This window comes from Seriola lalandi, unplaced genomic scaffold (genome assembly GCF_002814215.2).
Source record: "Seriola lalandi dorsalis isolate HSWRI2012SDOR001 ecotype SW California unplaced genomic scaffold, Sedor1 jcf7180002054678, whole genome shotgun sequence".
Lineage (NCBI taxonomy): Eukaryota > Metazoa > Chordata > Actinopteri > Carangiformes > Carangidae > Seriola > Seriola lalandi.
The window spans coordinates 2652840-2671387 of record NW_019525231.1 but is presented as its reverse complement, the minus strand read 5'-3'; the positions used below and the strand labels follow the sequence as shown (position 1 = coordinate 2671387).

At 40.2% G+C, this 18548-nt stretch overlaps 2 protein-coding genes across 3 annotated transcripts in view; both read left to right on the top strand.

Annotated features, from left to right (window-relative positions):
* Positions 1-1255, top strand: part of armh3 (armadillo like helical domain containing 3) — a 23495-nt gene extending 22240 nt beyond the window's left edge. The window contains exon 26 of the mRNA XM_023422166.2: positions 1-1255. This exon is cut by the window's left edge and continues 32 nt beyond it. Within this exon, the coding sequence (XP_023277934.1) occupies positions 1-61 (61 nt within the window). The 3' untranslated portion in view covers positions 62-1255.
* Positions 1256-6612: 5357 nt separating this feature from the next.
* LOC111666644 (A-type potassium channel modulatory protein KCNIP2-like) lies at positions 6613-18224 on the top strand. 2 transcript variants are annotated; one of them, XM_087178210.1, is made up of 9 exons: positions 6613-6914; positions 14273-14371; positions 14559-14683; positions 14875-14944; positions 15698-15768; positions 15889-15996; positions 16526-16630; positions 17183-17245; positions 17381-18224. In XM_087178210.1, the coding sequence occupies exons 1-9, from the start codon at positions 6842-6844 to the stop codon at positions 17426-17428; spliced, it is 762 nt and encodes a 253-aa protein (XP_087034336.1). In that variant the 5' UTR covers positions 6613-6841; the 3' UTR covers positions 17429-18224. The 2 variants fall into 2 exon arrangements, with proteins under 2 accessions (XP_087034336.1, XP_087034337.1); XM_087178211.1 differs by having other exon boundaries at positions 14273-14393; positions 14527-14683.
* The last annotated feature ends 324 nt before the right edge of the window (positions 18225-18548 follow it).

Genomic DNA, 18548 nt, shown 5'->3' with positions numbered 1-18548 from the left:
TGTCTCTTTGAACACACTGAGTCAGGACGTCCTGCTGAAAGAGTTCTCCACCATCTCCTGAGGGACACACACACACACACACACACACACACACACACACACACACACACACACACACACACAAACACACACACGCACCCAGACCCAGCCTTCACCTCCCTTCAAATGGACATACACATTGTAATTTATGTGCGTGTGGACATGTACACATACTTACAAACACAAGCCAGTGCAATCCTCAGTTATTCTTTCTATCAGTTGTCTGGTTTTCTCATCCTCTGCCTCCTTTGAACTGAACAATGGGAACCCACAGAGACGGACACACTGACTGGCTGGATGCACCTTAAGGAAAAAACCTGAAAACTTACCAGACTTGCTTCTTTCGTGGTCGTTCGTGTGTGTGTCTTTAAGGAAGTGCCCGTATTGCACTGGTTCCTCGTGTGCAATCTGCAGTATTGGCTGGACTGTTAACTGACACATGAAAGTTTGGATTTAAGATAGTAAAACGAAGTATTTTTAACCCAGATCCTCATCTCGGCTGCCACAATATATGATTTACGATTTATCTCTCCAGTAATTATTTCATAAGAATGTCGGCTTTGAGTGAAGCATTATGTTCTTCCTAACAGCATTGGTAATGGTGATCCTGGGCCTTTTTGAGTTTGAGTCTTATTTTAAATCCTCTTGGATTAGAGCATTAACTTTTTATTTGCAGCTGAATGCTTGTTGTGTGAATGTTAACATAATTCTCTACATGTTCAAAACAAATTTACAAGTATTTTGTATTTACATGTTTGCTAAGGGGCAGAACGTTTGAGTAACTGAGATGAGGATGCTCTGAACTGATTAAAAAAACATTTCTATTGTTGTTGCAACCCTTTGTTTTTGAACAAAGCCATGATTAACATTCACTATTGTACCTCGCACAAGTCATTTCTGAATTAGCTTAACAAATGAATCTGAATGTGTTGAAGTGAGAGGCCAGTTTAGAGGGAAAGCTGTTCAGACAATGTTTAATCATTATGAGTTATAAACATGATCATTGCTGCTGTGTTTTTGGCTCATGACGAAAAAGATCCACACATCTTCTGTTTGAACTCTTTCTCATTCAGAATATTTGAATTTTTTTTTTTTTTTGACTGGAAGCAAATTGAATTATGCAATTTCATCAAGTGTAGGGTCTTTTTCTTTTGTCTCTAATTCCTGTAGGTATATTTATGTTTCTTTTTTAAATAAAGTTTGGTTTCCTACTCTAGTACTGTTTCCTTATTGAACTATTTAGTCAAGAAACATTAAGAAAAACAACTTCTATCTATAACATCAAAATGATTTTTCTTCCATATTCTTTGTAAGCTTATCAACAGCTGTCGTCGACAGTCTACACACACACACACACACATACACACACACACACACATACACACACAGTGTCCTCTGCTGACATTGTGGATCAAGTCTGATTCTGATACATTAGGTGTCAGTTGGAGGCTTGATTTTTTTATCCCTACTCACTTGAGAACTGAAAGATGACAAATGTTTTCAACTTGCATCATTTCTTTATTTCTTGCTCCCTGTCGAGCAGGTAAGAACTGTGAGTTATGAACTGGTGACCAAAAAAGTCAAGTAGCTTGCATTTGATAGTTTGAGCTATGTTGTGTTCTGGTGAGCAAGATGTTTGCAGAATTGGTCCGCACCACATCAAATGTCAGATACAGCCTGTATTTACACACACGATCTGGACACCAAATACAATCAGTAATGTCATTAACATTTTCATCACACTTATTCAACAGAGAGAAAAATAAGTACATTAAAGCTGCAATAATTTATTTTTTGTCCACTTGAGGGCTGTGAGCAATCTTTAAATGTAACACTAACATCACCTTCTACAGTTCCTATGGTACATGTGGTACATGCAGTTGACTATTTAGACATACAACAGACGGAATAATAATTGTAATATTTGAAGTCTTATCTCTGGTCACGTGGTGAACACAAGTGCAGTCTCCTTGTAGCTCTAGTTTGGTCTCCACTCCCAACTCCTGCGTGTGAAGATACTAAAACACTGTAAGGCTGAGAGGAAGTGACGAGTGACCCCCCCTTTCACATTACACTGTCATTTGACCCATTGTTTGTATAATAACATTGATCACAGGAGCTTTAAAATAAATATCCTGTACATTAGAAGAAGTTGAAAAAATACATCAACCTAAAAATCTTTATCTATATGTGACAACAGGAAACATCACATTACAGCTCTCAGGCTGTTTGGAAACTGTGCTTGATTGACATGTCCGTTTTCTTGTTCTATCTGTCAGGGTGGGACAACTTGTTATAAGAGGTGAATTGATTGTGATGACCTCATAATTATTATTGTTTTATAAGCATAGCATCAACCTGACCAGAGGTCTCACCAGACGATATCTGAAAACACGTGTGCGTGTACAGGCCCTTTCATTATTTGGGTGAGTAAGAGGAACAGGAAATATAAATGGTTCTATTTGACTTCATATTTAATTCACATTGATATTATGACAAAATTGCAGCTTATATGTTTACTATTTGATAAAAGCCATGAAATATAGTGGTCATAATCATCTTTTTACGCGCATAAAAAACAGACAGTAATAAAGTAGTCTAGAAATCCATCCTGGTGGATTGAGGGTAAAACTGTTGAGGCTGCAAACATGAGGGACGAGATCAAATCGGTATTCTGCTCCACACTTACTGCAAGTGCAGCCTGACTAAATATTTGAATCAATAATTTCAAAATGTATCTGAGAAGTGAATAAATGGGAACTGTCAATGTCAGGTCATGGTTGCTGATAAGGTGATATCAGTCTGAGAAAGTGGAAACTATCCTGTTCCTCTCTTCTCTTGTCCTCCCCTAGACTTGCCGTTCCTCCATCTTTTACCCTCACCCCCTCGTGTTGCGAAAGTAATTAGCCAATATCTCTGATCAACTTTGTCCTCCAGCTACTTCCTAATGATGTCTACACCCCCAGGCACGCACAAAAAAACACCAACCAAATCTTTTGTTCATCAGAAGTTGCTCAAAGTAATTTGATCTCTCTGATGGAGGGAAAATACAATCAGAGGTCAGAAAAGGGGGATGGAAAAAAAAATGTGACGATGGCAATAAACTGAAACAGAGGTAAATAAAGATGGGCAGACAAAGAAGGAGAACAAAGACGAGGAAATGGGTAAAGAGAAATATGTGAAAATGTCAGGACACAAGGATGAGGAATGAAACTCAGAGACAAAGACTGATTTTTAACAGATCAGTGACAAGTGCACGACTAACAGTGGTAGCTGTTCATCCTGAAAACATTCACAAATGTTTGGGGGGGAGAAGATTCCTAAAAGGGGTTTAATTTTCCCAATGAAAGAAAGTCACTGGGTTTTAGTGGTAGATAAATGTGCATCGTCAGCATACGGCATTAATACACCTTGAGGAAGTGTGTGGATTACAGGTGGTTATGACAGTCCTTTGACTTCAAACTGTGATTACGGCAATAGTCATCGTATACATTATCATTTCAGATGGTATTGTTGCAATCTATCAATCAGATAGAAATTCAAAAGCAGCTGAGGTGTGGCCGCTGCAAAATGTTTGAACCTAAAATTAAACAACACTGAAGAACTCGATTCTTTTGTGTAGAATTTAAAATAGAAGGGACGAGACACATGAGAGAGACAGTGTTGATGATAGAAAGAGAATTGTGATGTTCACCTCTGTGCAGTGGTGACACCAGTGTCCGGTTTTACTGCCCGACTAACAGAGCAGTCCAGCAGGTGTTTGCACAGAGAGATGACAGATGTGTATAAAAGAACAGACCACTAATCAGATAAATGACCAATCCACCCCCATTCGTGACTTCTAGTAAAACTTCAATGTTCAGCAGCCGACCCTCAAGTCCTTGAATGAAGCTTCTCCTCACATACTGGTCCATTCATTTGTTTTCGGTGGGTTACGAGATGCAGAGCCAACTGTTAATGAAGCAGCAGTGGGACCGTGAACATGAACGAGTTCCTCTGTCTTTGATTTTGTATTTCTCCATCTCTCACACACTGATGGGCTCCAATAGACGTACAAGATATCATGTTAGTGCCAAAACCCTGTTCCAGAGATGATAATATGCTTTTGTACAGTCTGGGAATAATACTGTGGCATGGAAAGTGTAGTGTAGTGTGTGTGTGTGTGTGTGTGTGTGTGTGTTTTCGCTTGCGTGCAATGTCTTTTTAATACAGTAGATCTCAATCCCCTGACATGAATCTATTCCAAATCCTCTAATTTTGTTGGCTATATTGTGTATCGGGCAGCATATTAACTCCCTGATATAATCTGTGCGACGTGTGTATTCATGTGTGTGTGCTGACGACAGACATAGACGCTGGGTATTTTACTGTGACAGCCCATTAATGCTGCTGTGTATTTGTAACGTTTCATTTAAGCATATCAACCTTCTCATCAAATATTCATTTGAGGGGAGATTGCCTACTTTGTCTCGGCTGAAGCCCCCCCCCCCTTAATCTCTTCACCCCTTCATGTCTTTATCTGTGTGTCCTCGCCTGTGTCTGTGTCTGCAGAGAAAAAATGAAAATAGTAAATCAACTCAAACTGCCTCTTTCCAAACATGTAAGCAGGAACACACCTCCCGAGGACACGTGGCACAATTTTTGTGTCTTTTACTGAATATTATCTTCTGAGCAGCCTGTGCCAGCTCACCTGCCTTTGTATCCTTCGACTGTATCTGTGTGTGTGTGTGTGTGTGTGTGTGTGTGTGTGTGTGTGTGTTATTTGTCACCTGTATCATCGTCGCTCCGCACTGTGTATAACTTCGGGCATCAGTCAGAGCTCATTATTGGTTATCTGTCAGCTCCACTTTCCAGCCTCCAGCGATGCTGAACTTCTCTGTAAACCCCCGTGGGAGATAAACACCATCAATACGGCGAGATTTAACTGTCCCAAGGCACATAATATATTCAAATACCTCTCCACTGCATTCCTTCTGTAATCTTCTATTTCTCTTTGAGATTTTTCTTTTTCTGTCACTGAGTTGCTTCACTCTCATCTTCAGCACTGCATCACTATCCCACTTTGATTTACTCTACCAGGACTCTTTTTGTGTCCTCTATCCTGCTCTTTCTCCAGTAGCCGATAGATTTTTTTCTCTCCTCCCCATCAATCTTTTGATGGGGAGACATAATAATCCCTCACCCATCTGCCTGTGTGTAAGGAAGCTTCCCTGCACTGTTGATACCCAACAAGCATTATTTAGCTTTTCTTGGCAAAAATGACTTCTCTTTTCTCCTATATGACAGTGAGACGGTTTCATTTGAAGGTCAGCATAAAATAATACTCTTAGTGGCTGGTTTTACATTTCATCAGTCCTGGGTTGTATGGTAAACATTTCTTTTTGAAGGGATTTGTTATATTCACTGAATAATGATAATTTGAGTAGGATTTAAATGTGGGTTTTGAGCTGGGATTAAAGGGGCGCTCCAACATTTTTACACGTCACAGTCACTTCTAAATCATGGGTAGGACCATGCAGCCTGCGACTCCACCACTTTGGTTCAGACTGAATCATCCCAGCAACTGTTGGGTGGATATTTATGGTCAACAGAGGATAGATCCTTCTGACTTTTGTGGTCTGTGAACTTTCATCTAGTGTCACCAGAAGATCCGAATCTTCTGAAATATCTCAACGTCAGGCACAAAATGTTTTACATACATTTGTGGATCTCAAACAATCTAGGCAAATGACAAATGATTTATGCTCTAGAGCCACAATGAGGTTGACATTCGTGGCTTTGGATGAAATTGTCATGAAATCTGATACATGCAGCCACGTACCTTGATTTACCTCCGTTTATTTCACCTTGTGGTTCTTCTGGGTTTTTCCATTTTACTGAAAACCTCATTTTCTTTTAGAAAGAAAGTCTTGAACCTGAGGAAGAAAGGCAGTCTTTCTAAACAGCAAAAGCTCTTAGAAAGAAGTGCAGCATCAAAGAGAAGACCTTGGGATGTGTTTGGCATCCTGGCTGCATGAACCTACCCCATCGGTTTAGTGATGAGCATTTTTCTTTGATCTTTGATTTCTATCCAAAGTAATTGCACATCACAAAGAGTTGAAGTGAAAGTAGAACGAGGCCACTGATTCAAAAATGTTCTCAAATAAAGAATTTAATATAGCCTATACACCGAAAAGCTACTCGGTTACTACTACTACAACACTACTTTAAACCTTGATGATGTCTCAAAAGCATCACGTTAGTGCTTAAAACAGAAGCTCCTGATGGGAAACAAAGCCACTGAAATCTTAAAGTTTATCCCATAAACCAGCGCATGGCCTCCCATGTCTCTGTCCAGCTTATGGTGTGTATTTATGGAGATATTATTCAAATTATTATTTGAATTATTATTTTTTTTCTAATCAAGGCCTTGCTGCTTGCATTTTCTGAAAAATGAGTGAGTCATCCATTAACTATGCTCAACCAGCTCAAGGACATGGAGCTGACAAAGTGTTGATCCACAGGTATTACTTCTTCCTACCCAGCCTAAGCTGAGCCAAGGTGAGACCATCCATCAGCAGAATCTGCTCATATATATATATATACACACACACACACACACACACACACACACACACACACACACACACACACACACACACACACACACAGACGCGCTTTGCACGGGCTCTTCCTTCCACTCAGGCTGATGCTTGAAGACAAAGTGACATGCGGACGGGAATGAAGGCGCAGGAGTCGTAGATGAGCCGCGCGCACAGATCCTGCAGGTCCAGCTCGGTGGTCTGGTAAGAAGTGAGAAAACATGAAGTCCAGGAGTCAGGACCAGAGTTTGTCAGACTCCAGAGAGCTGGACAGATCTTACGACCCACTGACAGGTAGGTGGAAGCTCTTCATCATGCACCTGCTGTTATTCTTTCTTTTTCCTTTTTTTAAGTGTGGGAAACTGAGCCGCTGTTTGCTGGCCTGGCTTCACTCTCCAGTTGCTTTGCGCTGCTGAAAGTTTGCGTTGGCTTTCCGGCTGGTTGATAAGTAAATAGTGTTTGACTCTGGGACTTGGGGCGGTTTTTTAAATCCCCACAACCCTGTTTCCTCAGCTGCTGCGAACCAGCTCAAATCTCTCGGCTGTATTTTATTAATACACAATAGCCTATTTAAAATGGCAGGTAAGTGTAAGGGGAGAACAGGGTTATATCTAATTCAACATTCACTCAGTGTGTGTGAGTGTGGACGCTCAACACTACAGCTGATCCAAACAGCTGCATTATTTGCTGTTTCTAAGTGATTTAGAGTCTGACTCCACATCATTGCCCTCGCCTGCAAACTGTTTTAAATAAGAATATGTGTAAACAGACATAAAACATGCAGGTTAGAATAATCAGTAATTGTTTGGAAATAGGTTAAAAAAAAAAATCTTCCAGGATACAAAAAGAAGAAACTGTGTAAGATGAGTTAGATTCATAGGACAGGGCAGTGAGAACATGTCAAATTCATAACCACATTAAGGACTAAATGTTTGAATGACACTGAATGTGATGTAAATCTCTATGTAGACCAGTGCCAATTAATCAATTAGTTGCTCACAGAAAATCATTTAGCAACAATAATATTAAATCGTTTAAAAATCCAAACAATTTCTACTGATCTGAGGCTTTTTCTGTCATTGTAAATTGAATATCTTTGCGTCTTGAACTCGTGATGTGAAGATGTCACCTTGGGCTCTGCAAACTGTCATGGACATTTTATAGACAGTAAGTAAGTGAGTAACAGATTGGTTGTAAAAGAATTCAAAAGTTTGATGAAAATAATCAATAGCTGCAGCCCTAAATAAGATATCAATACTATTAATGTTGGTCGTATATGTGTTTGTTTCCGTCCGGTCAGCTCGAAAAAATGCAGGTGACCAAATGAACTGAAATGAAGGGAAAAAGAACGACTCATTTGCTCATGACTGCTGTTATCAACATGAGGAGAGATCAAATAAGTACAGTAGTTAGGCCTGAAGAGGCGAGGACAGAGGAGAGGAAAACATAAGAAGAGTCTCGTTCATCGCTTGTCATCTAAAATTATACCTGTCAGAGTGTGTTTATAGTCCAGTTAGATCAGTGAGGCTCCTCTTCGTCACAGTTTTTCAGCGTCTTATTTTCCTCTTGAGTGCTTGCAAAGACGCACACACACACACACACACACACACACACACACACACACACACACACACACACACACACACTGTCATTTTTGTGACAACAACAAACAGAACTAAGTATATGTATAAAAATGACCCCTCTGATATTTTTGAAGTGCTGTATTTTAAATGGATGGATGGACAGATGGGTACAGAAGGTTTATTTAATGGCTGATAGTTGTTGCTGGTGCAATAGCCAGTGTGGTGCCCATTCAGCAGCAGGTTAAACAAACAGTGAACAGGTGCACGAACACAGAGACACAAACAAACCTTTTTATTAAAGAGTGAAGCACAGCGGCGTCGTGGTGCTCAACAGCCTGAGGCATAAAAACTGAGTAACCACAGCCTGTCCAACTCTATCGTACCTGTCGAACAAACACCCGACAGTTCTGTCACACATACTGATGAAGGAGCCAACAACGCTGCTTGTGGAGAGAGTCTGTTAGTCTGTATCTAAAACGTTGCAACTAAAAAGTGTATGTTTTTCTATATGTTCAGCAGCTCGACTGTAGAAAACCTCATGTTGTTGACGCCTGTGGTCATACATTATAGATACTGGATGTTTGTCCAGTCATCATTTTCCACACTGCACTTCACATGTTACACTGAGCCTGACTGACTGCTGCGCTGGTGCAGGTTAGGGTCATCCAGTGCGGGACAGTTATAAGTACATTTACTCAAGTACTGCACTGGAGTACACCTTTGAGGTACTTTTTGTTACTTTATACTTCCACTCCACTACATTTATTTGACACTTTTAGTTACTAGTTACTTTTAAGATGAATGTTTTACACAATGGATAGCGTAACAAGCTTTTAAAATACAACACATAGTTATAGATTAAACCAGCGGTTTCCAACCTTTTTGGCTTCTGACGTCTTACAAAAAGCAATGTGTAGTTGGGGTCATAGTTTCGATGTCTATGAGTTGTGATAGTGATTTTTGCCCCTAAACTCTTCACATTGTTTCATTTCAATACATGTTCAAATGATCCAATATCTCATCAATATCAAAACTTCGAGAAAAAGTCAAAAAACTGAAATCAGGTTTATGGATCAGAACTTTCCTTTTCCATTAAACATCTCACGACCCCTCACATCGATCTGGTCCCTGTAAATAAAACTTATATAAAGCAGTTCAAACTAGCTCCACCTCCAGCAGCTACAACAGTAACATGCTGCTCATACACTGATGCTTCAGTATTAATCATAATGATGTCATATATAATAATATGTTAGTCAGGGAGACCAAACCAGTTCATTAATACTTAAATTACATTTTGCTTCTAAAACATATGTCATTTCCATGCAGGACCTTTCCTTGACATAGAGCAGCTTTTTGTCTCATTATCTGACTCTCAAGGAAGTGAATATGTTTATGTCCAAAAGTCCTTCATTTAAGATTCAGATTTTTTTGTACAAATTTGGGGTTCAGAATTGAATCTCAAGGGATTTCCAGACAGATACTGTCTTCATTATTGTGACCAGCTCCACTTTTACAGTAAAGTTACCACAGTGTATACATACTCTGTTATAAGTAATCCATTCAAAGAAGTAAGAGAACATAAGTATTAGTAAACTCAATGTACCAAAAGTAAAAATACTCAGAATACGCAGAATTTCAGAATCATATATGTTATGTTATATAACATATATATTAATGTGTAAGAATCACTCTAATGCAGCTGGTAAAGATGAGGCTAATTGTAAATTTTTTACTGCTCTGTTGCTTAAAACAAATACATGATTACATTTTGTATTAATAATATAAAAGTAAGTAAAAATACAATCTTGCCTTCTGAACTTACCTCACAACTCTAGTACTGGACTTGAGTGAATGTACTTTCCACCACTGATCATAATTTATTAATCAACTAATCATTTCAGTTTGTGTTTAGACGAATGTCACGCATGTGATATTACAGTTGTTGATGTTTCCATCACAGGAAAGGTTGTAACACTTTCATACGTCATGGCACTTTTATACAGTGCTCAAGGGGTTTTTCCTAAATCCATCATAATATCAGTAGTGAGAACATGAATATTAGTTTTATATAACATACTTATATAGCTTATTTCAAAATAAAATCCCGCCAGACTTAAATAGTTTTCATGTTGAAGGTGCCAAATGGAAATGGCTTTAGTCTGGACTGATGAATCGTGTTGTATTAAGATCAATGTTGTGTAACAAAAATCAAAGCTGATCCTGCGTGACTCATGAGGTGACGTCTGTCTCTGCGTGAGGACACGGGAGGTAAACGGCACAGATATAAACCTCTCCAACAATCACCGCAGAGCTCATGATGTCAGCAGGAGGAAATAGAGAGCGTAACTTTAAATATGTTTGTGTGTGTTGTGTGTGTGTGTGTGTGTGTGTGTGTGTGTGTGTGTGTGTGTGTGTCTTTGGTTGTATAAAATGGACATCTATAATCTGACCCATGTCCTTCTGAAGGATTAGGATGAGTACAGAGGCTTGTTTCCTTAGCAACATTAATTTACAAACATTAATTTAGCGCTGCATGACCCTCCTTAAGCTGCCGTGACCTCCCAGAGAAAACACAAACTGCTGCCAGAGAACTGGAATTAGCAGCAACTATCTTGACTCCCCTCAGAACGAACTGAAATGCAGTGATTTAGGCTTTGACATGTGCTGAAGGAGTTTCCCCCTTAATAAATACTTATAAATACTTTATACTTGTGGTCATCCTGTTTCTCCTTATGGATTCTTCCAGTGGCTCCTCCACAGTTTAGGTATACTTTCATCACCAGTAGCTAACTGAGTCTTTAAACGTGTTAGCAACAGCAGGGACGAGTGTATTGATCTGCCTTCGAGGGCTGCATTTGTTCGCATTGATTCACACAGTCAAAGTCAGCCAGAGGGGTCTCCGGGAGGATAGGCTGCCGGAGGGTCTCAGCAGCTCCTGAATAACTGTTGAGTCAGTCAGACCCCCGCAGATGTGCACTGTTCATTTTGCGCTGTGGGTCAGTTAAAAGGTTTCGCATTCAACTTATTTTTTTTTAATCATTAGGTCATCCTGGAAACAGGAAGTGCCTCTAGAGAGTTTAATTAAACAAGCATGTTTCATTTTCTCGCACTGTGACATCACAAACAAAATCCTGACACGCTGAGAGTGAGTGGCGTACATTTCTATAACCCGTCCTGCTGGTGTGTCTGATTTTATGTAACGCCTCAGCTGAGCTAGACGTTTATAAGCTGCGTTGTCTCTACGAAGAACAACCTCTCACTCTGTCTTTAACGGATTTCTGTGTGAACAAGTCACATCAAACAGCTGCTCCTAGAAAACATTTCAGTAAAGTCACGTCTAAAAATGTCAGTTGGAAAGAAATGAAACACCAGGGAAGGTTTTTTTTTCTTCTCTCTGTGTTTCTCTGCAAAATGGTTCTCCAGTTTTTGTTATTTATTCTTTTTATACAATTTTAGCCGCCTGCATCAAAAGGCCGAGGTGTTTTTGTGTTGCCTGTGTATGTGTGGAGCCCCTGCAAAGCTTTGTTTGCTTTTCCATTGCTCTGCAGCTGCTGTTTGATAGTTGATAGTTTGATTGACATCCTCAATATCCACTGACAAATATGCCCATGATAAGTAAAGGTGCACACACATGCGCCATGACCCTGGACCGACACAGGTTTTGTCTCTGCAGAGCAGCGACAGTGGAGGTGTGTAATCACTTCTGCTGTTAAAACTTCCAACAGCTTTCTGGTTTAGTGTCCTACAAGTCGCTTCCTGCCTGTTTATGTGTTTATCTTTCCTCTCAGCTGGAGACTTCACTCAGTGTAGTGCAATCTGACTGTAGTTCAACACTGTCCTCTGGTGGCAGGAAGGACACATGAACATCTGGAAAAACCTCTCCTGCTGGAAAAAGGGGGATGTTCTCTTTGAAGGAACAGCTGTTGTAGATGCATCCTTGTGATTAGCAGAATGATAACAATTGTGAAGAGAGAAGTTGACATTAATCATCTCTACCTTGCAGAGATGAGAGTAAGTCACACACGTGCAAGTCTCCTGAGTTACTTTGGTGAGAATCAAACAAGTCAAGTTGAGTCCCTGCTGCAGGTCGAGCAAGTCACAAGTCACATGAAGTTCTGATGATCAGCCCCAGTTTCCACATTTAAATCAGTTAAAAGAAAAGTTTAATTTTACTTTCAACATTAAGGAAAACTGTCACAGCTGCTCACACCTTAAAAATCTTACTGATATTTGGCATTTTGTGGCCATGTACAGTCTGGACCTGTGACTGCAGTCACCCACTGCTACAATTATTATTATTAGTCTTATTATTATTATTATTATTATTATTACCTCTGCCAAGGAGGTTATATTTTCACCTGTCTATTTATTTGTCAGCAAAAAGTACTGAACTGATCTGGTGGACGCTTGGTGGAGGGGTGGGAGATGGGAGGGAGGAAGAATCCACTAAATTTTGGGTGGGAACCTGTTCAAGGGGCGTATCCAGGAATGTTTTAATCACTTTCCTTAAAGTGTGGTTGTTTGGCCTTGGCAAAAGTATTTGCTGTACTGAGTGCCATTCTGGTTATACCTATTAAAAGACATCTCTACAAGGAACCTGCATTGTGCTCTGTTCTCTGTCCAAATTTGAGTATTTTTGGACTTTTGGAGGAGCTGGTTTGTAGGCATGGCACTAGAAATCACCCAATCATGTTTCAAAAGCAACATGAAACTCATCTGACAAATATCTAGAAAAATGCAAATATTTAGTAACAAAAAAGTCAAGTCCTTCGGAGTCATCTGTCTCTTTCTCTGAGACCCTGAAACAGAACACAAAGAAAACATCAGACGAAGCCTCAGAATAGACGAGGGAAAGGATGAAGGAGATGTTTGTGTTTTCCTGTAGCAGGTGTGTGTCAGCCCTCTGCTGAGGGGAGGAGAGGAGGCGGGATGGCGAAGGGAAAGCCTGTTTCTGTTTTGTTGGATCGTCAGCTGGGTGAGGATGGGAAGACAGATCGCAATCCATCATAAGATCATAAGTCATGCACCTTTGGATCAAGTTATCAAGTCAAAGTCTAGAGGACGCAACTCTGGATTCAAAAAGTGAGGAAGGACGGAAGAGAAAAAGAACAGCAAAGGAGCATCAGAGCTCAACGTCACACAGAAAACTGATCTCAGAGCAGAATGAACAGAGACAATCCTGAAACACATTCAGCATGAACCAGAGAAGAAGGAGGCATGAGAGCCTGCTGATGATGGCCGGACATGGCACCGTCAGGTTAGAGGGAAGAGTGAACGAGAGAAACATGCTGCAGATGAAGGACAGGATGTTTTTCCTGTTGTTCGTTTCCTGTCAGATCATCCTGCTCCACGAAGCCAGCAAAGATATTCGACTGATCAAATGTCTGGGATTATTATTCAAAGAGTGACAAGTTATGTATAATGTATGATATTTACTGGCTGAAGGTTTGAATCTTCTGTCAGATAAATAATTGAGAGATAACATGTTAATTAATTAATAATTGATGGCTTGGGAGTCCTAGTGTGTCTCTGTTGAATATGACTTCATTCCAGTGGTACTCTGTCACACATAGTTAGCGTCATGGTTATTAAAATCACACACACACACACACACACACACACACACACACACACACAAATCATGTGATTTAACAACAAACTAAACTAAACGTGTTTCACATCAAGAGGTCTGCTGGTTAAATCAAGGATAAAAAAAACAATCATTTCTTTCCATATTGAATCTGAAAACAAAGTCCTTGAAACCTTAATAATGTCAGAGATTTATATAATGACTGTTTGTCCTCAGTGTCTCAGCTCAGACTGCTTCAGTCCTGTGTCATTTCAGTCAGCGCTCGCACGCTGACGCTCTCCAAACAGCTTTGATCTGATGGGTCAAACTGGTTCAAAGCCAGGTCAGCAAACTAATTTGCGTGCACCAAGTTGCATGGGCAAGAGATTCAAAGTATTTGCTTCGAGTTTGGCTCATGTTTTATCCATTTAACATGGTGTCCACTATGTGGGCCACTCTGTCTGCCTCTAATCTTTGCTGTGATTGGTTGTTTCCAGGTAATCCTCCATCCAAACCCAATAAAAAGACCATAAAGCAGCGCTTCCTCAAACTGCTCCCCTGCTGTCGCTCTGGCTCCAGCCCTTCAATTAATCAAAGCAAGTGTCACGACACACACTCATCATCACTCACATTCCCCTCATATGAACTGAGTCGCTGAGTCACAAGAACACTAGATCCTTTAACACATCAACTTCATTTTTGCCACGCCGTTCTCTGGACATGGCCCTTCTTCTGTATCTCAGGGAATAACTGCTTCATTCCTCCCTCTGTCGCTCCATGCAGGAAGTATAACGGACGAAGACGAACTGTCAACAGTGTGTTACAGACCGGAGGGGATCGACCGTCTCGTACAGCAGACCAACTTCAGCAAGAAAGAGCTGCAGGTCCTTTACCGAGGATTCAAAAATGTCAGTCAGCACTTCCTGTGAATGATTGATTCTTGACTCTTGTGCGACCATTTATATGAATGTGCGACATCTGAATACTGTAGATTTGTGTCTGTGGATCTTTATTATGTATGTGTTTGTTTTGTGTGTATGTTTTCGTTGTTGTTGTTGTTGTTGTTGTTGTTGACACGAAAGCCTTCTGATTTCCACAGGAGTGTCCCAGCGGTGTGGTGAATGAGGAGACATTTAAAAACATCTACTCCCAATTCTTCCCTCAGGGAGGTCAGTCCGACTCACTTCCTTTCATCTGCCCCCCCTAACAAAAAGCTGTATGATCAAAAAGCAAGATCTGTACCTTCCACCTTCATTGTGATTGATCCCAGAGATTCAGAGGGTGGTCATGTGTTGTGACCACAGGTTGAGAGTTGCACCGGATAATAACGCCGTTTCAGTTCATACTCTCTACTTTAAGCTTTGCTCGTCGTAAAAAATCACACGTAGCCTTTGCTTGGGCTGAAAATCCGTAGGGTCAAACAAAGCACAGACAAGATTTGAACTTCAAAGCCTGTGTATTTTATACCTCATGTAGAAAAATTGCTCGGTTATACAAAAATTTGACGGTATCAAAATGTGGGAAAAAAAAACGGCATCTGAAAGCAGAGGCAAACTTTAAACCTCTAACTTAAATGCGTATGTGCGTTTGTCACTTCACTGTCATTCTCACTGTGGGAACTTTGTGTGCTGAGTTTCATACAGTTTTTGTTGTTTTTTTTTTTGTTGATATAATTTGTGCATATATTTTCCTACAACTACAAATCTAGAAATTCACTAACATGAATGTGTCAGGTTGATGAAAGAATGATATAAAACTAGAGAGTCAATATTGACTCTTGGAGCACACAAACACCTGCAGGACATATGAGTGTGTGTGATGCACAGTCTCTAAATCATGTTCTGATTTTACTGCACTCAGGACTAATAATAGTTTTGCTGACCACACAGAAACACTGAGATATTTGTTTCTCTTCCTGTCAGATTCAAGCATGTATGCACATTTCCTCTTCGAAGCCTTTGACACCCAAAACAACGGAGCGGTCAGCTTTGAGGTGAGAACCGCACAACACATGACATATCGTTTGCATTCTTCGCTTTTGACTCCCTCCCACTGGTGTTAAAATCACTTTCTTAATCTGAGTCATGAGTAAATCATCTCTTCCCTGCTGTAGGACTTCGTCATAAGTCTGTCCATCATCCTGAGAGGCTCCATCACAGATAAACTCAACTGGGCCTTCAATCTGTACGATCTCAACAAGGACGGCTGCATCACCAGAGAGGTACCACTTCCTGTTTGTGTGAACTGTCTTGTGTCACGTTGTCAGCTCATGTTTTTTTATGCCTCTGTGCCGGAGACAGTCAGGGCCGGAGGCATTATGCTTTTGGGTTGTCCGTCCGTCTGTTGCATTCTCGCTAACGCCTTGAGGGAATTTCTCCAAATTTGGCACAAACATTCACTTGGACTCAAGGATGACGTGATTATGTTTTGGTCGTCAAAGGTCAAAGGTCATGGTCACTGTGACCTCACAAAACACGTTTTTGGCCATAACTCACAAATTCATACACTAATGATGACATAATTTAATAAAAATGTTTAATAGGATAAAATGATGAAGTCATGACATTTTATATCCAAATGGTCAAAGGTCAACTTTACTGTGACATCATAATGTTCTGCAAAAACATGCTGTAACTGAGGAAGGGGAGATTGTGACCATACTTCCTGCCGCTTGGCTGGTTGGCGGAGGCCTGCATCCGTAAGGTGGTCATTCCAGTGCTTATTTCTTTTCCTCCCTCCTTTTTGTCCAGGAGATGACAGACATTATGCACTCCATCTATGACATGATGGGGAAATATACCTACCCCAGCATGAAGGACAGCGCTCCCAAGGATCATGTTGACAGCTTCTTCCAGGTAAAACTCACAAATGAGCAAACCAATGCACTCCACATCTCCCAGCACTCAACGCAAAGTGATTCCATGCAGGCTTGATCGATTTTGCAATGTTTCACTTGACATGTGCTTTAAGATGTGTGGTAACTCTAAATTGTGTGCTTACATGTGTACATATTACACATGTATTTTAATACCGCTCATAAAGTGCAGGTTCACTGTCTTTTGTGTACTATTCATCTGCATGTGCTGCAGATAGAAAATAAACACTGTTGTTTGGGCGACTTAAAGGTTCCTCATTGAGTTTCTGACCACTAGCACAATGGAACAATGTTTTTAGGAGCGGGTCCCTAATTGGTTTGAAGTTTCACAACACTTCAGAGTTGGCTTCATACATGTCTTCTGGGAAAGAAAATGCATTCACCACACTTGTTAGGCCTCAAGTATAAACAGTATGTTTTGGTGAGAACATAAACACACATTTCTTTGTTTACAAGAAATTTCCACATGGCACCTTTAAGTTTAAGGAAAATCTTTAAGGAACATCAGTGATTATCTGTTGCCTTTTCCCAGAAAATGGACAGGAACAATGACGGCGTGGTCACCATCGAGGAGTTCCTGGAGACATGCCAAAAGGTCATTTGAAACTGAGTTATATCAACAATATTTCAAATACACATTTAATGATGTTTAAATGAAATGGAAATGGCACTTCCATCCACAGCTATTAAAATAATATTAAGCTTGTTCCTCTTTGTTCCTCTTGTCTAGGATGAAAACATCATGCAGTCCATGCACATGTTTGATAATGTGATATAAAGCTCGTCGGGCGCAGACAGGAGATTTCCCGCCTGATTGGAGCTTCCCTGTTGTACGGTTCTTCAGCCCCCAGCCGGAGTGGGTGGTGTCTGTAGGCCTGTACAGAGCCGTGACCAGAGGATATATAGCGTACCAAACCACCTTTTCCTAAATTATGTCAATGAATGGATTGAATGACTCGACTCACGTGAAAAGGACTTTTAGAATCTTTTTTTTTTTTTATAGTAAGTGAAGGCACTGAAAGGTGGATTCTGGTGTTTTAAGCTTTTGATTGATGTTTAAGAGCAGCTTGAAGAACAGCTCAATATCAAAAGCATCACTGAACTGATGCATCAAGAAAACAGCAGATATACAACTGCAGTTTCAACATCCTACGACTTCTTCACTCATACAAATGATGGTTATTTCTTTATTGCATGTATGATACACATGAGCGAGAGAGAGAGAGAGAGACTGAACGAGCAACACATGGAGCCAATGGAATAACGCTCAGCGTGCTGTAGAGTATCACACACTTTCTATACTCACAGTGACATTACAGTAAGGGACAACTCGAATTACGGGAAGTCTACATTTTAGCAATAATCTTAAAGTAAAATGTTGCAATCAAATCGTCTCCTCAGTGTTCTTATGGAGCTCACCTCACCTTTATTATACCACTGTATATTGTGTCTGCATGATGTGTCTGTTTTGACTGGCCATTGAAATGTTTAATTAAAGTGTGACTATATTTTCTATATTGACATGGTAACAACGATGATGAAATTGAATAAAACCACAAAGTTGCTATGCAAAAGTGCATTCATTTATATATTAATGACTTTTTCTTGTTTTGGATTTTTCAGCCACAGGTTCAGACGCCATCCTCAGCATTTTACATGTTTTTTTCTATTTTGAGAAATGGGATGAACATTTTTGCCTGTGTACAGCGCCACAGACAATTTATTGTCTGTATGTTCATACCAGACGTCAGAGCTGCAGTAGGATGGGAGGGAGGATTTTCTCCCTGCTTGTTTTTCCCCATCAAGGTTTTCATGACTAATTCATACTAATGAGAACAGCATGAACAATCTCCTTATTCAGTCTCAAAAATGTCAGATTCTTGTCAACTCCTTATGTT